The sequence below is a fragment of the Entelurus aequoreus genome, linkage group LG04, assembly GCF_033978785.1.
Source record: "Entelurus aequoreus isolate RoL-2023_Sb linkage group LG04, RoL_Eaeq_v1.1, whole genome shotgun sequence".
Lineage (NCBI taxonomy): Eukaryota > Metazoa > Chordata > Actinopteri > Syngnathiformes > Syngnathidae > Entelurus > Entelurus aequoreus.
Window position 1 is genome coordinate 78,962,669 of NC_084734.1, and position 25,071 is coordinate 78,987,739.

The following is a 25,071-nucleotide window of genomic DNA, read 5'->3' on the forward strand; positions in this document are numbered from 1 at the left end:
CAAATACCCGTCACTACAGCATATAGTCAAATGTAATTGCATTTAAAATAGCCAAATTATCAGTGTATATTTATTGTAGTGTACATTATCATATTTAGTATGTTTTAGCTTTATCTGAATTTTCATTTAATTTGGAGCTGTTAAAAATATATAGAACCGTATTTTTCGGACTATAAGTCACAGTTTTTTTCATAGTGCGACTTATACTCAGGAGCGACTTATGTGTGAAATTATTAACACTTTACCGTAAAATATCAAATAATATTATTTAGCTCATTCACGTAAGAGACTAGACGTATAAGATTTCATGGGATTTAGCGATTAGGAGTGACAGATTGTTTGGTAAACGTATAGCATGTTCTATATGTTATAGTTATTTGAATGACTCTTACCATAATATGTTACGTTAACATACCAGGCACGTTCTCAGTTGGTTATTTATGCCTCATATAACGTACACTTATTCAGCCTGTTGTTCACTATTCTTTATTTATTTTAAATTGCCTTTCAAATGTCTATTCTTGGTGTTGGTGTTTATCAAATAAATGTCCCCAAAAAATGTGACTTATACTTATATATGTTGTTTTCCTTCTTTATTATGCATTTTCGGCCGGTGCGACTTATACTCCGGAGCGGCTTATACTCCGAAAAATACGCTAATGACTATATATAGAATTATGCCCTGTTATTAATATTAGAGATGGGATTCATGAAGAACTGTTCCTTCCAAAAATATGTTCAAAATACTTGCTTGTCTTCGGGCTGTGCCGGGCCAGGCCCCACGGGTGCAGGCCCGGCCACAAGGCGCTCACCGTCGGGCCCCACCTCTACACCTGGCTCCAGAGGAAGGCCCCGGTGACCCGCGTCCCGGCGAGGGAAACCTTGGTCCTCGATTTTTTTGTATTCGTAGAAGTCTCTGTACAAAAATAAATAATAATATGTCAAACATTGTATACAAATCATATATATATATATATATACAATTATAATAAAAAATAGGACAACATAAACATTTCATTGAAAAATGTGTACAACTGAACTACTTTACAACTCCACAGCCGAATAATTAACCAGAAGAATAATCAAAATGCTAGTACATTTTATTTGACCCCGACTCATTTTCTAGTCTAGTTGGGTGCTGCGCACATGCCTGGGCAATTTGTATATAACGTGGCTTGCAAACGGACGGCTTTCAAATGTGAATCGGTTCTTATTGTTCACGCAAAAGAGCCGATCAAAAGATTTGACTCGTTCGTGAACATCACATATCTAATATGTACGTGTATTTGGGGCGGTATAGCTCGGTTGGTAGAGCGGCCGTGCCAGCAACTTGAGGGTTGCAGGTTCGATCCCCGCTTCCGCCACCCTAGTCACTGCCGTTGTGTCCTTGGGCAAGACACTTTACCCACCTGCTCCCAGTGCCACCCACACTGGTTTGAATGTAACTTAGATATTGGGTTTCACTATGTAAAGCGCTTTGAGTCACTTGAGAAAAAGCGCTATATAAATGTAATTCACTTCACACTTTCTAGGAGTACAATCCCGTGTAAGTGGGTTTATTTCAGTCATTGTTGCAAATGGTGATTAATCATCAAATCATTTTTAAAAATTATTAATTTGATTAAATATTTAAATTAGAGATGTCCGATAAATGCTTTAAAATGTAATATCGGAAATGATCGGTATCGGTTTTTTTTTTATCGGTATCGTTTTTTTTGGTGTTTTTTTTTTAAATTTTTTATTAAATCAACATAAAAAACACAAGATACACTTACAATTAGTGCACCAACCCAAAAAACCTCCCCTCCCCCATTCACACTCATTCACACTCATTCACACAAAAGGGTTGTTTCTTTCTGTTATTAATATTCTGGTTCCTACATTATATATCAATATATATCAATACAGTCTGCAAGGGATACAGTCCGTAAGCACACATGATTGTGCGTGCTGCTGGTCCACTAATAGTACTAACCTTTAACAGTTAATTTTACTCATTTTCATTCATTACTAGTTTCTATGTAACTGTTTTTATATTATTTTACTTTCTTTTTTTATTCAAGAAAATATTTTTAATTTATTTATCTTATTTTATTTTATTATTTAAAAAAAAAGGACCTTATCTTCACCATACCTGGTTGTCCAAATTAGGCATAATAATGTGTTTATTCCACGACTGTATACATCGGTATCGGTTGATATCGGTATCGTTAATTAAAGAGTTGGACAATATCGGAATATCGGATATCGGCAAAAAGCCATTATCGGACATCCCTAATTTAAATTGTTGGCAGCCCTAGTTAAAATATAAGAGAGAAAAAAGTCGTAATTTTATAAGAAAGTTGTTTGCACAATCACATTTAACTATTTGACTATGTTAATTATCTTTGTACTTGACAAGCGCCTCAACTGTCTATTATCATTGTAACAATACAACTTTATGGGGATGGCGTGGCGAAGTTGGTAGAGTGGCTGTGTCAGCAATCGGAGGGTTGCTGGTTACTGGGGTTCAATCCCCACCTTCTACCATCCTAGTCACGTCCGTTGTGTCCTTGGGCAAGACACTTCACCCTTGCTCCTGATGGGTGCTGGTTAGCGCCTTGCCTGGCAGCTCCCGCCATCAGTGTGTGAATGTGTGTGTGAATGGGTGAATGTGGAAATACTGTCAAAGCGCTTTGAGTACCTTGAAGGTAGAAAAGCGCTATACAAGTATAACCCAGTTTATTAATTTATTCTCTCAGAATTCACCCAAAGATTTCACTCCAAGAGTGCAATATTTGGGGGCCCTAATACTCTTTTGTCATACGTACTTGGTATTGTGAATGAACACTGTACAATAAATGTTTTTTTTTTCCTTATGCAATGTCAACTGCTGTTGTGGTGTTTCATTGGAGGCAATTTCAATGAAATGGACCACAGTGTTTTCAACTGTGCTTGTTTTGAATTTGCCCTGTACTTCTCTATGTCTCTGCCTGCTTCGTCAAACAGGGGCCCATGCAAAAAAACAGAGCGAGGATTTGTCGGATAACGACGGTGATGAAGACGAAGGTATTTCCACGGTGAACGGCAATGATGCATGGTTCCTATAGCACTTTATTTAGTTTGTATTTCATTCATCATCTTGTCCTCCCCATGAACCATTGCCACATATCCAAACACGTTTATTTTGTTTTGATGTTAAGAGTGTTGGATGAATGTGAAGTAGGGCTTTTGCGCCAGAGTCATATGTGATCTGGCGGCAAAACCTGATAAAGAAACATATCTTGTGACATTGTGTTATTACAAGGGCACAGGTGGCGGCAAGAGACCCCTCCGGAAGTGTGGCCAGTCGCCGCACTTGTGGCGAAAATGGCTGAGAGGAAGCGATGCGGCGGTGTCATATCCGACTATTCAGTCGGTCTTCTCGCAGATTTGGATGAGTAGAGGCAGTTCCCGTGGACCGCTGGAGAGGATTAGAGGAGAGAGGTGTAGAAAAATGGAATGTTGCTGCTCAGCAATCTCATTGTTCACTTTCCATATTTATCTTGGGATATTCCGGGCTCAGGCAGGATCTCTCGGTGAGATTAGAATGAGAGATGATTCTCGTGCTGCAACAAAAATGGCTTAAGTCGCTGAATCTTAAGCAAACCCTTGATACCGTTCCGCCTCTGCCTTCATTCGCCACTCCGGGGCAGGTGATGCGAGCATGATGTTGAGTATCGAGATAAAACACGGTCAAGGATTGGATGTTTGGATGTTCTCGCATTTGGTGCAGAAGAGGCTATTGGGAGCCGCAAAGTTTGAGATTTTACATCTACTTGCTGACCTTGCTTTCCCTCGAGTTGTTAAAGCTAGATTTGCTTCGAGGCTGTAGCTGCCTATAGCGAAGGGATGTTTCCAGATGGTTTGTTATTCAAAGTTAAAGTACCACTGATAGTCACACACACACACTAGGTGTGGTGAAATTACCCTCCGCATTTGACCCATTCCCTAGTTCCAGGTGAGGGGAGCAGTGAGCAGCAGCAGTGGCCGCGCTCGGGAATCATTTTGGTGATTTAACCCCCAATTCCTAACCTGACTCTCGCCAGATCCTTGTAGTTCGCTGAGCTCCACACAAGGATTTGGGATCTCTCAATAGGAGATGTATTTCAGAAGGCGGGGCCTTGTAAAAAAAATCATTGTATGTGATTGGATAAACCACTTGTCCGTTATCTTGAATGAGGTGCTACTTCAACCACTCACATCGAAATCAACCCGTGACGCTGATGAGAGCGACGCTGGGAAATCCAAAACAGAACAGCCGACATATTGGATAACGACAGAGCGAAAAGTTAGAGAACTTTTACTGAAACAACGCAGCAATGTCAGTAGACGATCGATGTCGCAAAACAGTTGCAATAGCAGAATCAATGTCAGCACACGACTCCTCACTGTTGTTTGAATCAAACAGCCGCTTCGGCGCTACGTCACATCTATGAAATCCCGCCTGATGATCCTGATTGGTTCATTATTTTTTGCTATCTTGAAGGAGTTTGCTATGCCCTCGAGCCCAGATCCTTTTGTGGAGCTCAGTAAACTACAAGGGTCTGGCGAGAGTCAGCTTACCCAATTCCAACCCTTGATGCTTAGATAATGGTAATTGGAAGTAATGGGTCCCATGTTTATAGTCTTTGGTATGACTCGGCCGGACTTTGAACTCACGTACTACCGATCTCAGGGCGGACACTCCAACCAGAAGGCTGTTAACCCTCTTCTGTTTCTAAAAATATGCTCCAACTTGATCACAGAATAGGAATATTTGCTCTAGCATCGTTCTAACACACACTCGGTTCCTCATTCAGACCCAGGGCATGGCTCTGGCAACTTAGCCCAAGTTCCCTTCAGTCTGCAGCTTTGTGTCCCTTCAAGACAGGCCACATGCATCTGTGCATGTAGCCTCGAGTTCCGTAGAAAATGCTGACGAGTACCGAGCCGTTTGTCTGGCACGTCTTAGCGTGCATACGCATTGGCTCGGTCTCTAAGCTGTTGTGCAAGACTAGCCTGACTGAAAATGTGACAAGTCTATTCTTTACAGAGCACAACTAATGCTATTTACAGAACATCACCGTAGAAAGCACAAAAGCATCCCGGAGGAATGTCTGCCGCAGCGCTGTAACTAATGCCTGTGTTGGCTATCAATCCCTAAACATGATCCGGGAGATTCTCATTGTTCTGGTAAATATGTCCTATTGAAGTGTCAGTCTGAGACAGGAAGACAGAGGGAAGAAGTGTTCAGGGACTCCCGTGTTTCTGTGTTATTCTTCCCCAAAGTGTTGCCTCTTGAAAATAAAAAGGGTATGGCACACTCCAGGGTAGATAAGAACACGATGAAAACTCCCAAATACTCACACTTTGCCTGGTGTTTTCCTCCAGCATGTATTTATGCGGCAATACCCTGATCGTGAATGCACTGCGTACGTCGCTGACAAAAACCAAATGTTTGCTTTAACGTTAAAGGGCAAGTGGAATGAGGAGATACAACTCCCACTTGCTCACCCTTTGGTGATTCACCTCTCATCCACATTCTTATTCATTGTGCAGAGCCGCTGTCTTGCCGAGCTGCTCAGCACCTCCATCGCTCAGCCTGTGCATTACTATGCTGCTTCAGTTGGCCGTCTGTCTATGTGGGTCTAATTCTCTCCCTCCCACTACCTTTTGAGCTGTCCTCCCCCCGCGTTACAGCGCCCCAGACGCATAATTCTGATACAGTGTCTTTCCATAGAAGGAATAAAGAGATATCTCCAAATCCTTGCATTCATTCACGGATATCACTCAGCAGAGACGAGGCAAAACGACCATTGCCAAGTTCACTTTCTTCTGAATAATAATATAATACCGTATTTTCCGGACTATAAGACGCACTTAAAGGCCTACTGAAACCCACTACTACCGACCACGCAGTCTGATAGTTTATATATCAATGATGAAATCTGAACATTGCAACACATGCCAATACGGCCGGGTTAACTTATAAAGTGACATTTAAAACTTCCCGGGAAATATCCGGCTGAAACGTCGCGATATGATGACGTATGCGCGTGACGAAGTCAGAGTAACGGAAGTTATGGTACCCGTAGAATCCTATACAAAAAGCTCTGTTTTCATTTCATAATGCCACAGTATTCTGGACATCTTTTGCAATTTGTTTAATGAACAATGAAGGCTGCAAAGAAGACAGTTGTAGCCGCCAACCTCACCTTGACTTCCTACATCTCCGGGCCGCCAAACGCATCGGGTGAAGTCCTTCGTCCTTCTGCCGATCGCTGGAACGCAGGTGAGCACGGGTGTTGATGAGTAGATGAGGGCTGGCTGGCGTAGGTGGAGAGCTAATGTTTTTAGCATAGCTCTGTGAGGTCCCGTTGCTAAGTTGCTAAGTTAGCTTCAATGGCGTCGTTAGCACAGCATTGTTAACCTTCGCCAGCCTGGAGAGCATTAACCGTGTATTTACATGTCCACGGTTTAATAGTATTGTTGATTTTCTATCTATCCTTCCAGTCAGGGGTTTATTTTTTTGATTCTATATGCAGTTAGCACGATGCTATCACGTTAGCTCGTAGCTAAAGCATTTCGCCGATGTATTGTCGTGGAGATAAAAGGCACTGAATGTCCATTTCGCGTTCTCGACTCTCATTTTCAAGAGGATATAGTATCTGAGGTGGTTTAAAATACAAATCCGTGATCCACAATAAAAAAAAGGAGAGTGTGGAATCCAATGAGTCAGCTTGTACCTAAGTTACGGTCAGAGCGAAAAAAGATACATCCATCACTGTCTCTCAAGTCCTTCACTGTAACGTTCCTCATCTACGAATCTTTCATCCTCGCTCAAATTAATGGGGTAATCATCACTTTCTCGGTCCGAATCTCTCTCGCTCCATTGTAAACAATGGGGAATTGTGAGGAATACTAGCTCCTGTGACGTCACGCTACTTCCGGTACAGGCAAGGCTTTTTTTTTAACAGCGAGCAAAAGTTGCGAACTTTATCGTCGATTTTCTCTACTAAATCCTTTCAGCAAAAATATGGCAATATCGCGAAATGATCAAGTATGACACATAGAATGGATCTGCTATTCCCGTTTAAATAAAAAAAAATCATTTCAGTAGGCCTTTAAAATCATTTTTCCCCTCAAAACTCAACAGTGCGCCTTATAACTAATGTACGGAATAATTATGGTTTTGATTACCGACCTCGAAGCATTTTTATTTGGTACATGGTGTAGTGATAAGTGTGACCAGGAGATGGCAGTCAAACATAAGAGATACGTGTAGACTGCAATATGATGGCAATATGTCTCAAGCAAACAACACCAACACGTTGTATGTTTAATTGAAAATACCATATTTTTGGACTATAAGTCGCTCCGGAGTATAAGTCTCACCGGCCGAAATGCATAATAAAGAAGGAAAAAACATATATAAGTCGCACTGGAGTATAAGTCGCATTTTTTGGGGGACATCTTTTGATAAAACTCACCACCAAGAATAGACATTTGTAAGGCAATTTAAAATAAATAAAGAATAGTAAACAACAGGCTGTACGTTATATGAGGCATAAATAACCAACTGAGAACGTGCCTGGTATGTTAACGTAACATATTATGGTAAGAGTCATTCAAATAACTATAACATATAGAACATGCTATACGTTTACCAAACAATCTGTCACTCCTAATCGCTAAATCCCATAAAATCTTATACATCTAGTCCAGGGGTAGGGAACCTATGGCTCCCGAGCCAGATGCGGCTCTTTTTATGACTGCATCTGGCTCTCAGATAAATATTAGCCGACATTGCTTAACACGATAAGTAATGAATAATTCCGCTCGTAATCACAGTGTTAAAAATAACGTTCATAACATTCTCAGGCATTTTAATCCATCCGTTTTCTAATGCACCTGTTCAAGAAGTCGCATTAATAGTAAGAATTATTGTATTTATTGTTGGTTAGCTTCAGAATAACAATGTTATTAAAAATAATAAGAGACTTATTATACTTTAAAAATGTTGGTCTTACTTAAAAATGCACACATTTAGTTGTATTCAGTGTTAAAAAATATTATATGGCTCTCACGGAAATACATTTTAAAATATTTGGCTTTCATGGCTCTCTCAGGCAAGAAGGTTCCCGACCCCTAATCTAGTCTCTTACGTGAATGAGCTAAATAATATTATTTGATATTTTACAGTAATGTGTTAATAATTTCACACATAAGTCGCTCCTGAGTATAAGTCGCACCCCCGGCCAAACTATGAAAAAAACTGTCCGTCCAAAAATACGGTACAGAACATTACACACGGCACTCAAAAATCTAACAAAATGTTTTAGTACAACTTTGGTAAGCTATGTAGCCACACCGCTTGATGGATTGTCGGCGCATTAAACACAATTGCATAACATTGTACTTAGAGCACGCATTGGTACTTGAATGTTACACAAGTATTTTGCTTGGACTAAAATACTATAAAATATCAATCAAAATCGTCCCGTGATGAATTGCACCAATAAATGAAACTGTATTAATGGATTGTGTATTAAATTTTGTTTATTATACAAAAAGCACACACTAAATGGTGGTCAAATAAGTGTAAAAGGTAAAACATAAATAAATAAAAGGAATTTGGAAAACAATACACCTGATTTCATAGGGCCCTAAAACACCGAGCCGTCAGTACAAACCAAGCAATTTGTACCAGTAAGGAATGCTGTGACTGTTTGGTGAGCACCTTTTGGCTTCAATAAGAACAATGTCGACCAAAAAGTGTTTTAGGGCAAAGGCTGCAGAAAAATAGTAGTAGTAATAATACCGTATTTTTCGGACGATAAAGCGCCTTAAACCTAAACCTTTCAGTTTCTCAAAAATTTACAGTGCGCCTTATAACCCGTTGCACCTAATGTACAGAAAAATTCTGGTTGTGGATCCCGACCTATAGCTATTTTATTTGGTACATGGTGTAATGACAAGTGTGACAAGTAGAAGGTAGTCACACATAAGAGATACGTGTAGACTGCAGGATGACGCTTATAAACAACATCACAACTTTAAATGTTCCTTTGAGAATATAGAACATTACAAACGGTGCTCGAAAATCTGTCAACATGTTTTAGTACGACTCTGGTAAGCTATGAAGCCGCACCGCTTGATGGATTGTCAACATACGAGTATTATTATGGTGTGTGTATAAGGTAAGACATATTATCTGGTGTTTAATTTCGCAGTATTATGAAAAAACAACTTTTCTTAACTTCTGGTACCTGCTGATCTGTATTTGTGATCTGCATAAACCTTGAAAAAATGTGCGCCTCCGCCTTTGTAGTCTGCGTCAACACCATAGTCGATAAGCTTCTTCTTTTTCTCTATCTTCTTGTTATGTGACATTCATCCTCCGCTGTTGCCATTTCTAATATAAAGTAGTGTAAAGTTCTTACTTATATCTGTCAGTAAACTCGCCATGAAAGCGCTAAAACATACCGTATAGTGAGTTTATATTATTCACCCAAGGAACTGTAGTTATTAGAGACTTCTGGTCGGACGGTTTTTCCCGGGACACATTTCCGGCGTTATTGCCCGAGTGAGCCACGGATGAGGAGATGCTGCTTCGTTATTGATATAAGTAAAGTCTGAATGTCATTAAAACAGTTAGCTCCATCTTTTGAGACTTCTTCCACTCCCGTCCTTGCACGCTACACCGCTGCAACAAAGATGACGGGGAGAAGACGCTGTCGAAGGTGAGCCACGTAAATAAGACCGCCCACAAAACGGCGCATCCGGAAGCGACTGTCAGAAAGCGGCTTGAAGATGATCTGTAAAACATCATGTATGCAACATTTTGACCAAAGAACCACCATTACATGTTATGTAGACCACAAGGAAGTGTTTTCCATTTAGAAAACAAATAATACAAATATGACCCCTTTAATGCGCCCTATAATCAGATGCGCCTTATATATGAAAAAACGATCAGAAATACACCATTCATCGGCAGTGCGCCTTATAATCCGGTGCACCCTATGGTCCAGAAAATACGGTACATATAATGAAGATGATTCACCTAATCTCTGGATCTGCATCTAATTACAAAAAAAAAAATCAGGTACTTTCCGGTCCTGGAACCTTTAGTTCCTCAGTAGGTTCCAGTTCAGGGTAGTATATACAAACCAGGCGCAATAGTATTGTATATTTCCACACTGATGCCTTGTAAATAAACAGATTAAATAAAGTAAATATGGCAATTAAAACACAAATAAATAAGATTCACAACAATATTATTTAAAACAAAGAGTCAGGCTTTTGTCCACAGTTTCCAACAGTTAATAAGTCGTCCCCTCAGTAAATTATGAATTCATGAGATTCAGGCCTTTCCTTATGGCCCATTTCAGCTATAAATACTAATACACAAAGAATACAGGACAGTGTATATCAAATCAGATTTAGCATTAGCTTGTTAGCGTTTCGATTGACTCAGTTTGAGGCTAATAACTACAGAAATGGTGTGTCATTGACTGCTGCTTCAGCAAGTACGGTAACAAAGTAAATAGTGAATATTTGATGCCGTTTAGTTCAGTTCAATTCATTTATTTATTTCATTCATAAAAAAATCAAACACAGGAATACAATTAAAATCAATCAATCAACATAACATTCAAGTAAAATATGAATGAAAGGGAGTATACCTTCGTTCTACTCATTTACTGCCTTCTCGATTTCATATTCATCCTCAATAAACGAGGTCACCGAGTCCCAGTGAGCAGATGAAGTTGTCACTTCAAAGCCTCTGCCTCTGTACATATGTTTGAAATAGTTTGTCCACTTCTCATAGCTTCATGTATAGAAATGACATTTGTAAAAAAAAGAAAAAAAAGAAAAGATAAACAGCATTACACTGCAAACTAGTTCAAAAACTACAGCTGAGTAATAACACTGAAAATGGTTCCACTCATCAGTGTTCTTCAGCACACAGATGCCAAAAGTTCACGGAACATTCAAATTCACTTTTTTTTTCTTCTTTCTCTCAGTTGTCAAGGATCTTGTAATATACATACACCAGAAATAAACCATTTTTCAAACTCAAGGCCCAGGGGCCAGCTCTGCCCTGCCACATCTTGAATTAATGTTGTTTTTTTTTATTAAATGGATTCAACTTTCTATTTTGACAGATAAAAACACATACAATACAAGCAATTTCCTACTGTGTCTTTTACATTTTATCTAGTATTACATTCCAAACATTGTTGTCGATAACAACAAATGAAGTACCTGAATATCGTCTTGACTCATAATTTTACAGCAAGTTATCTGTTACATTGTGTACTGTAAAAAAAATAAAAATTATTCTGCTAAAACAAAACTGTGGTATCCTTTTTCCATTTACAGTAACACACCGTAAAAACTGTAGATTTTACAGTAATAACTGTGATACTTCCATGTTCTTTTTTTTTTTTTTTTTTTTTTTTTTTTTTTTTTTGTCCTGTCCAGCTTCTCAGGCAAATCATATAGTAGATGTAGATGCCCGTATCGGCTGTTCAGATCTACTTTACAAAAGAGAAGTGTAGGATACTTCTCTTGTTGCCTTATTTGTATTTGACTTTATTAAATGTATTTATATTATCATTTGGTGCAGCCGGGCCGGAGCAGGAGGGGATAGAAAGAGAAAAAAAGGAAGACAGAGGGGGGAATTGTGGGGACAAGAGGGGGATTAGACAGAGAGACAAAAACAACAACAGCAAACACAACAACAACAACAGAGCAACATCAGCAAATACGACATGTACAAATATGATGGTAAAAGTAATAGCAAATAAGCAGTTAGCGAAAATAAAAAATAATACAGAAATGACAATGAGCATTATTACACTACAAATGGATCAATACAAATACCAATAGAAATAGCGCTATTGATAATGAACAATACCAATACTTTACCTTTATTATTATCAACAATACAGTTGTTCAAATGCAACAATACATATACGTAATGATAACTTGAGATACGAAAGAATGCAGAACAATGGAGGGGAAGAAAGAGAAGCAACCTACATTAACCTTGTAGATTGTTATAGTAACAATAGGTTAAGCTTTGTCAGAGTGCCATGTGTTATACCCAGTTTACCCTAGGGCAACAACATTAATATATGTTTGATGAAACGTGATTATGTGCATGAGTGTATGTGTGATACTTCCATTTTCTGTTTATATACTGTAAAAAAAACAAAAACATTGTGCGTTTTATGGTAAAATTTGGGCCTCATGTACAAAGAATTGTGTGGCAGCTTTCCTACTAAATATGGTCGTATGATCAAATCCCCCCAAAAAATCCCGCATTCCTTTGTTACATCGCTATCTTACATCGGAATTGACTCATTGATTTTCCTGCTACGGAAAACAGGATAGAGGCTAAAAAAAAATTACAATAATTGGTCGGGCATCAGGAACAAAAAAAGTGAAGAAGAAGATGGTTGTACATCACCAAAACAGAGACAATCGCTATAACTGTCCCCTTCGTTCACTGCAAATGTGTCCCTGAAGTTCCCCAAAAATCAAATGCGGCCGAGCCCAAATGTGGGGGAGTGCAATTATTTATATGTCTCTGACGGGCACATGAATCAGTCTGAGGAGTAAAAGTTGGCACTTTTTCATGTCGACTTTTACCCAGCATCATCTCTTTGTGTCGCTAAAGCAGTGTTTTTCAACCACTGTGCCACGCTAGTGTGCCGTGAGATATTGTCTGGTGTGCTGTGGGAAATTATGCAACTTCACCTAATTGGTCCAAAAAATATTTTTTGCAAATCAATAATTATAATAATGTGCCGTTGTCTAGTGCCTGTTGACAGGGTAACCATGTAATACTCCATATCAGTAAGGGGCAGCAGGTAGTTCATTGCTTTGTAGAAGTCGGAACGCCTCGAGGATGGTTTGTCGTGATCCCAATATGCAGAGCGGGAGACAGCGTGCAGGTAAAAATATATGTAACGCAAGTCCTGGTAGGAAAAGGCACTGAAGCATAGGGATGGCTACGCTAAACAAAAGTAAAACTGAACTGGCTACAAAGGAAACAAAAACAGAATGCTGGACGACAGCAAAAACTTACAGCGTGTGGAGCGGAGACGGCGTCCACAAAGTACATCCGTACATGACATGACAATCAACAATGTCCCCACAAAGAAGGATAGAGTACGCACAACTTAAATAGTCTTGATTGCGAAAACAAAGCAGTTGCGGGCAATAGCACTCAAAGGAAGGTGTGAAGCTGCTACAGGAAAACACCAAAAAAACAGGAAGGGTCACCAAAATGACAGCGCAAGACAGGAACTAAATAGCACTACACACAGGAAACAACAACAAACTCTAAATAAAGCACGACAATCTGGTGGAGTTTCATTTTTGAACTTTTTCTGCTGGTGGCGTGCCTCCGGATTTTTTTAATGAAAAAAATGTGCCTTGGCTCAAAAAAGGTTAAAAAAAACACTGCGCTAAAGTATCCACAGCCTGCAGAAATGTCCGTACAACTGCCATGAAGTTACCGCGAGGAAGCGCACATTTTAATACATTGCAAATTTGCCTGAAAAAAGGACGCACGGCAGGTTTTTTAGTGCGTACGCAATATTTGTACATAAGCTGTCAGTTTTTAATACTGTGAATTCTACAGATTTTTGTACAGTGTAAGTAATAAAATATATAATAAATAAGGGACAAGCTTGCTCAGTGGCCTTGCGGTTAGAGACAGCACAGCCCGTCCCTCAAAAGTTCCTTTGAGGATGTTTTTAAAGGCTAGGAAATAAAAATTGTATTCTTAAAACTTTATTCCCCCAGGTAGTTTTCTTCATTTTGAAAGTTCCTGTAAATGTTCCTGCAGTGGAAAAAGGCCTAAAAGGTACGAATGTCGTGTTTGTTCAGTGCTCCAAACCTCCACAATTTTAAGTCACGTTGTTTTCAACCATATAAATATTGAAACAGTGGAAAAGGTCGACCACTTTCTGTTAGGAAATGCTGGTCGAACTTGAATTTCAAAAAATAATATCTCCATAGCAATAATGCCAATCCGTTATAAAATATGTATTACCTATGGTTTGGTTTAGGTCACTGAGGCATCCCATATTATACTGAACAGCCTAGACAGAGATTAGTGTATACTATGACTGGCTTTCTGCCTTATTGCATTGGATACTAAGCCAGCTCGGAGCTGGGTTCCTGAATTCCCTTCATACTAATTTCACTCACGCTATTTTATACTGATCAGACAGGGCGGTCACGTTCTTTTTCTGTCGACATCGTTGTAGTTTTCCTCTTATAGCCATCACTGGTAGCCTTTTGTGAAGGCAAATGATGCCTGTGGAGTTCATCTTTTTTTTTAATTTACTAAGGTCACGTCTTGCTCGATATATTGATGTTTGAGTGACATTTGGGATGATTACACTTTGACACTTTTTTGGTGTATTTTCAAATCCCCAAAACCTTAAAGGCCTACTGAAAGCCACTACTACCGACCACGCAGTCTGATAGTTTATATATCAATGATGAAATCTTAACATTGCAACACATGCCAATACGGCCGGGTTAACTTATAAAGTGCAATTTTAAATTTCCCGCTAAACTTCCGGTTGAAAACGTCTAGGTATGATGACGTTTGCGCGTGACGTCAATGGTTGAAGCGGAAGTATTGGGACACATTGTATCTCAATACAAACAGCTCTGTTTTCATAGCAAAATTCCACAGTACTCTGGACATCTGTGTTGGTGAATCTTTTGCAATTTGTTTAATGAACAATGGAGACTGCAAAGAAGAAAGCTGTAGGTGGGATCGGTGTATTAGCGGCTGGCTGCAGCAACACAACCAGGAGGACTTTGAGTTGGATAGCAGATGCACTATCCAACGCTAGCCGCCGACCGCATCGTTGATCGGGTGAAGTCCTTCGTCGCGCCGTCGATCGCTGGAACGCAGGTGAGCACGGGTGGTGATGAGCAGATGAGGGCTGGCGTAGGTGGATAGCTAATGTTTTTAGCATAGCTCTGTCGAGGTCCCGTAGCCAAGTTAGTTTCAATGGCGTCGTTAGCAACAGCATTGCTAGGCTTCGTCCACAGCATTAACCGTGTGGTTACAGGTCCAGAGTTTGGTAGTATTGTTGATCTTCTGTCTCTCCTTCCAGTCAGGGGCTTATTTCTTTTGTTTCAATCTGCATTTAAGCACGATGCTATCACGTTAGCTCCGTAGCTAAAGTGCTTCACCGATGTATTGTCGTGGAGATAAAAGTCACTGTGAATGTCCATTTCGCGTTCTCGACTCTCATTTTCAAGAGGATATAGTATCCGAGGTGGTTTGAAATACAAATCCGTGATCCACAATAGAAAAAGGAGAAAGTGTGGAATCCAATGAGCGCTTGTACCTAAGTTACGGTCAGAGCGGAAAAAGATACGTTCTGCACTGCACTCTAGTCCTTCACTCTCACGTCCCTCATCCACAAATCTTTCATCCTCGCTCAAATTAATGGGGTAATCGTCGCTTTCTCGGTCCGAATCGCTCTCGCTGCTGGTGTAAACAATGGGGAAATGTGAGGAGCCCTTCAACCTGCGACGTCACGCTACTTCCGGTACAGGCAAGGCTTTTTTTAATCAGCGACCAAAAGTTGCAAACTTTATCGTCGATGTTCTCTACTAAATCCTTTCAGCAAAAATATGGCAATATCGCGAAAAGTTCAAGTATGACACATAGAATGGATCTGCTATCCCCGTTTAAATAAGAACATTTCATTACAGTAGGCCTTTAAAATGTTACATTTCCATTCACCTCTGTAATTATTAACTTAGGTAAACACTAAACCCGATAAAAACGGAGTGATACAACAAATATAACAATTAAAATGGAGTCTGTCTTCAGAATAAATTGGAATATAGAATTATACAATTGAATGTGATCCCTATTATAAATAGAAAACATGTTTCTTTGTTAACCTTGGGAAAAGTACATTCTTTAGATAATGACAAGAAGATGGGTCTTGGTAAAGAGCAATTTTTACTTTTATGTTAATAAATACTCCAAACATTGGCTGTACTTTCCTAATCTGCACACACGCAAATAATTAAATGTTTCGATAATAGGCCAGCGACCCCAAAAAGGGACAAGCAGTAGAAAATGGATGGATGGATGGATAAAAATAATGATATAAAAAATAAATATATATGCTATTTCATCCCTACAAGCCTGTTTCACAGGTTTCCCTGCTCTTCAGGGGATCCCTGAGCAGGGAAACCTGCGAAACAGGCTTGTAGGGATGACATAGCCTCTGTGTTTTTTCCTGACCTAACGTAGATTTCTCTCTACCCCGGTATTGAGCACTGTAAAACGGATAAACCACAGAAACCAAAACTAAAAAAATAAATATATATATTTTTGGTAACACTTCAGTATGGGGAACATATTCTAAGTAACAAAGACTTAATTTAGAGTTATTTGGACACTAGCGGAACATATAAGGGTTAGGGTTAGGTTTACTAATAAGTAATAATTCTGAGGTTATTGAGGGAAGACTCTTAGTTAATGGCTTACTGGTTGTATAATAAGGCCATGCAGAATAAGGCATTAATAAGTACCTAATTAAGAGCCAATATGTTACTAATGTGCATTGTAATAAGCAACTAATTAATGGTGAATATGCTCCCCATACTTAAGTGTTACCATATTTTTTGTCTCATTAAAACGTTCTAGGGATACACGTAAATACACGTTGATGGCCTAGGTAAATGTGAAGCAAAGTAAATGGTAAAACAACCTTTTAATAGGCTGTACATCTTTCTGTCTACAGTCTGTCCCTTAGGCTCTCCCTCCGAGCATTTCCGTCTGTTTTCCTCCGTCTGCCTTTTAGAACGACAGTCAACCCTCTGGCACCTCCATAGTCTATTCAGATTCAGCCCAGGACTCCCTGCGGCAACACAGGTGTGTATAGGCCAAGCCGTTATGATTTACACTGTCCCACAATCGAGCCCCAATTTTCCAGAGGCCATTATTACATTGTAAACAGGACTGAAAGCTTCCAGTCACCTACCTGCTGTTCTTAGATAAAAGCGGCCATGAACATAGAGGAAATGAGGATATAAAAGCATGGCTTCTGTTTAACACGTTGCTCCCACTAATGAAAAGTAAACATGTCTGCGAGTCTGTCGGCTTTGTCAATTGGCTCCAGCTCCATACAGGAGCGAGGCATCCTGTGAGAAGGTACACCCAAAACCATCCAATGAGTAAAGCATGCACACATTTGGAATGCAGAAACAATGGCTGCTTCCGAGCATAGGCGCACAAACATAGAAGCTCTCCGCCATTACTGTGCCAGGGAGCAGAGCCGAGTTCCACCTGCCTGGGTATTACAATAAATTCCATTGCACGAGCCTGACTGGATCTCCGTCTAGCAACACCCGCAGCTCATCCCAGGCAGCCTGGATGGAAACGTGGTGATATGACATAGGAAGCATGCCATTCTTCCTGATGTGACGGGGATCCTATCCCAGCTGCACACATGTTTACTTAGATATACAGTATTTGAATCCTGATGCAAAACTCTGCCTTCACGGGGGGAATCAGACGGAGCCATTGCTGTCTTGTGGGAGGGGGCCAGGAGCACAGAGAGCTGCATGTATGGAAACACAAACAGCAATTTGGAGACTCAATATGCAAACTTTCAAGAATGGTTCATAGAGTACGAGTCTTCTTATGTCTAAACACAGAAAAACGTAGCTTTTAGGACATCAAAGAGCTTGCGCGCACAAAAGTACCGTACTTTCTAGACCAGTGGTTCTTAACTTTGTGGGAGGTACCGAACCCCACCAGTTTCATATGCGCATTCACTGAACCCTTAAAAAAAACCTTCAAAACCGCTATAAAAGTTCACCTCCAGGCAGCTACAACCCTAAACTAACACCCTCCCCGGATTGCTAATAATCAAATGTAAACAATCAAATGCAGATTCTTTTTCTTATGCCTTCTGATCTCTCTCTCTCTCTCTCTCTCTCTCTCTCTCTCTCTCTCTCTCTATGTCCACTACTTGATGTCCATATCCCCCCCCCCCCCCCACCCCCCCACCCCACCCCCCCTCCACACTCCTGATTGTAAATAATGTAAATAATTCAATGTGATTATCTTGTGTGATGACTGTATTATGATGATAGTATATATGATAGTATGTATCTGTATCATGAATCAATTTAAGTGGACCCCGACTTAAACAAGTTGAAAAACTTATTCGGGTGTTACCATTTAGTGGTCAATTTTACGGAATATGTACTTCACTGTGCAACCTACTAATAAAAGTCTCAATCAATCAATCAATCAATTCTTTAGTGGAAAATAAAATGTTGTTTTTTTCAAATTCAAGACAAAGTTATATGTTTTTGGTAACACTTCAGTATGGGGAACATGTTCTAAGTAACAAAAGGCTTCATTTAGAGTTTTTTGGACACTAGGGGAACATATTCTAAGTAACAAAGACTTAATTTAGAGTTTTTTGGACTGGTTTGATCACCTTTTGCTGTGAAGCTGCAGCTTGCATTGCGTCCTTGCTCAGTGGCCTTGTGGTTAGAGCAGGGGTGTCAAACGTACGGCCCGAGGGCCGGATCAGGCCGGCAAACAGGTTTTATCCGCCCCCCAGGATGAGTTTAAGTATAAAAATTAACCTTGAATTTTTGAATAAAATAAACTGCTGTTCTAAATGTGTCCAGTAGATGTCGCAATAGCAATTCTTTGTATCTTTGTAAATGATGCTACTTATGTAAAAACAAATAAACCACATGATGTTAGTGCACCACTTGAGGAAAATGAGCAAACTACATAAATAACATCCTATAATTTGAATTTGATATTATTTTTGTTATCTTCATAGATTGAAAATTAACACCAACGAGTTGACTGATGAACATTATCACATAATTTATGTAGAAAATATAAATAATGACAAATAAAGTATATATACTATTAACTGCAACAGTTAATTGTAAAGAACAAACAAACCCAACAACATTATGATTTGTACATTTTCAGATTGTGCTTGTTCTATTTTTAAACAAAGAAAACAACCTGAAGTTGTCTTTATTTTTAAGTTATCGTGCCGTGATTTTACCAGTCCGGCCCACTTGGGAGTAAATTTTTCTCCATGTGGCCCCCGATCTAAAATGAGTTTGACACCCCTGGGTTAGAGTGTCCGCCCTGAGATCGGTAGGTCGTGAGTTCAAACCCCGGCAGAGTCATACCAAAGATTATAAAAATGACACCCATTACCTCCCTGCTTGGCACTTAGCATCAAGTCTTGGAATTGGGGGTTCCATCCATCCATTTTCTACCGCTTGTCCCTTTCAGGGTCACGGGGAGCCTATCTCAGCTGCATTCGGGCGGTAGGCGGGGTACACCCTGGACAAGTCGCCACCTCATCACAGGGCCAACACAGATAGACAGACAACATTCACACTCACATTCACACACTAGGGCCAATTTAGTGTTGCCAATCAACCTATCCCCAGGTGCATGTCTTTGGAGGTGGGAGGAAGCCGGAGCACTCACGGGGAGAACATGCAAACTCCACACAGAAAGATCCCGGGATTGAACTCAGGACCTTCGTATTGTTAAATCACCAAAATAATTCCCGAGCGTGGCCACCGCTGCTGCTCACTGCTCCCCTCACCTCCCAGGGGGTAGAACAAGGGGATGGGTCAAATGCAGAGAGTAATTTCACGACACCTAGTGTCTGTGTCACTATCAGTGGTACTTTAACTTTAATAGGGTGAGTACATAACGTGCTAAATGGCTGACTGAATGATTGTGTTGAGTGTGTTTGATTTGACGTGAACAGCTTCATTGGTCCACCGTGACCCGTTCGGCAATTCCATTGGTCTGATGTGACGAGGCTAAATTTGTTGGCGGGAAGACTGTGAACCCGGAAAATCCATAAATTAGCCGCATCATTGCATAAAGTGCAGGGTTAAATTAAGCGTGGAAAGTTATGGCTGAGGCAGCACGGTGGTACAGGGGTTAGTGCATGTGTCTCACAATACAAAGGTCCTGAGTAGTATTGGGTTCAATCCCAGCCTCGGGATCTTTCTGTGTGGAGTTTGCATGGATGGATGGAAGTTATGGCCTATAGTCTGAAAATGTGACATTCAGAAAAACAATATCTGCACACACTGATCTTGTTGTGGATGCACACTCACTGTAACTAATGGAGACTGCCTTAAATCAAATTCTGGATACAATGTCCATCCATGCATCCATTTTCTACCGCTTGTCCCTTTTGGGGTCACGGGGGGTGCTGAAGCCTATCTCAGCTGCATACGGGCAGTAGGCGGGGTACACCCTGGACAAGTCGCCACCTCATCGCAGGGCCAACACAGATAGACGGACAACATTCACATTCACACTCTAGGGCCAATTTAGTGTTGCCAATCAACCTATCCCCAGGTGCATGTCTTTGGAGGTGGGAGGAAGCTGGAGTACCTGGAGGGAACCCACGCAGTCACGGGGAGAACATGCAAACTCCACAAAGAAAGACCCAGAGCCCGGGGATCGAACCCAGGACATTCATATTGTGAGGCACACGCACTAACCCCTGTTACAATGTCAAATATTAAAAAAAATACACTTTTAGTTAAAATTGGGAGTACAGGCAGGAGTCCTGGCATAATATGCACTATTTTTTTTTTACTGTTCAGTGTGAAGGGGCGGTCATTTGGACATTGGATTTTGGATGTGTGTCTTATTAGGGCTGTACTAATAAATTACTGCGGTACTAATGAACTAAAAAAAGTAATATACCGCCATTAAAATAAACTACCAACATTTTTTTTCATGCGCATAATGGTGCGTGTTGGTGATATTGCTGATAATATGAGCCAGGGCGTATGTGAATCAATACACACACACACACACACACGCAGAGCACTTACAAGCGGAAACAGTGTGAAGACAGACGAGGGAAAATGAACGTATTTTGGCTTTAAAACCAACAATAAAGGTGAAGCTCGACACTCAACTACTACATGCTTCACTACTCATCATAGGAGGACACGGTAGCTAACCGCTAACGGCAAGCTACCGCTCCTGAATGTAAACAAATGGGTGCATCTATGAAAATATCTACTATATAGTCAATACTACACGGATTACATTGATATTTTTTACTATCACACAATGTTTTGTCTTTTTAATTTTTTTTTGTACATTAACTCAAAAAATATGTCCCTGGACACAGGAGAACTTTAAGTATGACCAATGTATGACACTGTAACTACTTGGGATGGGATCAATACTCACATTTGTGGTATCAACCAACACATATGTACTGTAAAGTATCCCAACAAAAGGAGAATAAATGCTTATTCAATTTGAACACAAATGTAGATGGAACATGTTAAAACAGAGCATAACTAGAGATTAACAGTACGTGAACAAGTAGATTAATAATCCAGCCACATTACATTTTCAGCCGATTGTCCCTCATAATTTTGACTAACTAATGGAATGGGAAACAATGGGAAATGACACAATTTGTTACTGCATACGTCAGCAGCCAAATTAGAAGCCTTTGTACCCGTTTACTTATCTACTACTAAAAGAGACACTTTCTAGTACGTTGACTATGTTATTTGATGCAATTTTATTTTCAGTTTTCTAAAATGATTCTTTAGATTTGAAATACATTTTGGAACCGTTACGGTATCGGTACAACATGTGTATTTGACAACACTTCAGTTTCAGTTTCAGTTTATTTCGAACATGCCTACGATACAATGTAATTCATCACACATTTCCATTGGTTTCTTTACAGCACGTCCGAAAAGGAGTAGGAAGAAGCAGAACTTATTTAATCCTACCCTTTTCATGCCATAGCAATGTTATCCAATTTCCTTGTTCTCTGTAACAGAACAGTGAACAAATAAATAATACATAAATGATATACACTATATTGCCAAAATAATTTGGCCACCCATCCAAATAATGAGATTCAGGTGTCCTAATCAATTGGCCCTTGGTATAAAATCAAGCACTTAGGCGTGGGGACTGTTTCTACAAACATCAATCAATCAATCAATCAATCAATGTTTATTTATATAGCCCTAAATCACAAGTGTCTCAAAGGGCTGTACAAGCCACAACGACATCCTCGGTACAGAGCCCACATACGAGCAAGGAAAAACTCACCCCAGTGGGACGTCGTTGTATGACTATGAGAAACCTTGGAGAGGACCGCATATGTGGGTAACCCCCCCCCCCCCCCCCCCCCTCTAGGGGAGACCGAAAGCAATGGATGTCGAGTGGGTCTGACATAACATTGTGAAAGTCCAGTCCACAGTGGATCCAACACATCAGCGGGAGTCCAGTCCACAGCGGGGCCAACAGGAAACCATCCCGAGCGGAGACGGGTCAGCAGCGCAGAGATGTCCCCAACCGATGCACAGGCTAGTGGTCCACCCGGGGTCCCGACTCTGGACAGCCAGCACTTCATCCATGGCCACCGGACCTATGCAACTCCCCCTCGCAAGGGACAGGGGAGAAGAGGAGAGAAGAAAAGAAACGGCAGATCAACTGGTCTAAAAAAGGGGGGTCTATTTAAAGGCTAGATTATACAAATGAGTTTTAAGATGGGACTTAAATGCTTCTACTGAGGTAGCATCTCTAACTGTTACCGGGAGGGCATTCCAGAGTACTGGAGCCCGAATAGAAAACGCTCTATAGCCCGCAGACTTTTTTTTGGCTCTGGGAATCACTAATAAGCCGGAGTTCTTTGAACGCAGATTTCTTGTCGGGACATATGGTACAATACAATCGGCGAGATAGGCTGGAGCTAAACCGTGTAATATTTTATACGTAAGTAGTAAAACCTTAAAGTCGCATCTTAAGTGCACAGGAAGCCAGTGCAAGTGAGCCAGTATAGGCGTAATATGATCAAACTTTCTTGTTTTTGTCAAAAGCCTTGCAGCCGCATTTTGTACCAACTGTAATCTTTTAATGCTAGACATAGGGAGACCCGAAAATAATACGTTACAGTAATCGAGACGAGACGTAACGAACGCATGAATAATGAAATCACTGATGAAACATCAGTGATTTCCAGCATGGAACTGTCATAGGATGCCACATGTGCAACAAATCCAGTCGTGAAATGTCCTTGCTCCTAAATATTCCAAAGTCAACTTTATTATAAGAAAAGTGAAGAGTTTGGGAACAACAGCAAGTCAGCCACCAAGTGGTAGGCCACGTAAACTGACAGAGAGGGGTCAGCGGATGCTGAAGCGCATAGTGCACAGTCAGTTGCTACAGAGCTCCAAACTTCATGTGACCTTCCAATTAGCCCACCTACAGTACACAGAGAGCTTCACGGAATGGGTTTCCATGGCCTTGCAGCTGCATCTAAGCCATACATCACCAAGTCCGATGCAAAGCGGCGGATGCAGTGGTGTAAAGCACGTCGCCAATGGAGACACGTTCTCTGGAGTGATGAATCACGCTTTTCCATCTGGCAATCTGTCTGGGTTTGGAGATTGCCAGGAAAACGCTACATTTCGGACTGCATTGTGCCGAGTGTGAAATTTGGTGGAGGAGGAATTATGGTGTGGGGTTGGTTTTTCAGGAGTTGGGCTTGGCCCCTTAGTTCCAGTGAAATGAACTTTGAATGCTTTAGGATACCAAAACATGTTGGACAATTCCATGGGATGGCACTTCAAGTTCATATGTGAGTAAAGGCAGGTGGCCAAATACTTTTGGCAATATAGTGCACCATAGTCAGCAAACAAATATGAAATACATAAAAAATCTTTGTCTCAATACTCTATTCTTATGGTAAATCAACCCACATGGATATGGCCACGTTAAACCACCAATCAGCAGTAATTCAAACATATTTCTGTTTTTTAGACCACAGAAGGCATCTGCAACTTGCAGCTACGACCCTTCATGTGGTCTGCATTAACGACAGTCTTCCGCCATTTTGGAAGGCAAACAGCTGCCGATGTGCCTTCCAATACGACAACACCTCCATCTCTCCTTGGCTCTCCTTTCTTTTCTACCCCTTCATGTGCACACATTGCCAACATCGCATTTAGAGCACAAACACACCAGTCAACCAGGAAGCAAGAAGTCACCTTCACCCAAAGGCCATTGCTCCCATTACCCTCGCTGTAGGGATGCAAAGATTCATAGAGGAGACATTCACTTTCACACATTTTTCATGCCAGCGATGCTATGGCAAGCCAATATATATATATATATATTTTTTTTTTTATATACATAGGACACACCTGAGTTAGTTTTGCAAATGTCAAGAGAACACCGTACCAAATTGAAACTGGAAGGTAATGATGGATGCCAAGCTCTGAAAGTCAACTTGCCAGCGACAGTATTTATTTTTTTCTTAGTAATGCTTGTACCGTTTGTGAGTGAAAAGAAGAGAATTTGTTACAGCGTGTTCCTTCACTTTAGCACTTTTCCCTCCAAGGCCAAGTCTCACACACGCACACACACACACATACACACACACACACACACACACACACACACACACACACACACACACACACACACACACACACACACACACACACACACACACACACACACACACGCACAGGCGAGTTCATTTGATGTGCATTAAAAGGGAATGGAAGCAGATAATCAGAGAGATTCAAAATACTGCTCCTGACTTGCAGCAGCTGAATAATTTGGTGTAATTACACAAAATGTTTTGCATGCGGCTTCGCGGCAGAAAATGACAACAACAACAATACCTGCTCAGTGGCCTTGTGGTTAGAGTGTCCGCCCGGAGATCGGTAGGTCGCGAGTTCAAACCGAGTCATACCAAAGACTATAAAAAGTTCAAGTAAAGTTAGAGTGTCCGCCCTGAGATCGGTAGGTCGCGAGTTCAAACCGAGTCATACCAAAGACTATAAAAAGTTCAAGTACCGTATTTTTCGAACTATAAGTCACAGTTTTTTTCATAGTTGCCGGCGGTGCGACTTATACTCAGAAGCGACTTATGTGTGAAATTATTAACACACTACCGAAAAATATCAAATAATATTATTTAGCTC

The 25,071-nt window shown here is 40.6% G+C and overlaps 1 protein-coding gene across 3 annotated transcripts in view; it reads left to right on the top strand.

The window, feature by feature from the left end:
• The window catches only part of LOC133649045 (neuroligin-3), a 647,322-nt gene that overhangs the window by 144,725 nt on the left and 477,526 nt on the right, over positions 1–25,071 (top strand). Inside the window, exon 4 of one of the 3 annotated variants that reach the window (XM_062045739.1) lies at positions 2,989–3,048. The exons of the other annotated variants lie outside the window; for them this stretch is intronic. Coding sequence (XP_061901723.1) covers positions 2,989–3,048 — 60 coding nt within the window. The remainder of the gene's footprint in view (positions 1–2,988; positions 3,049–25,071) is intronic. 3 annotated transcript variants of the gene reach the window in all.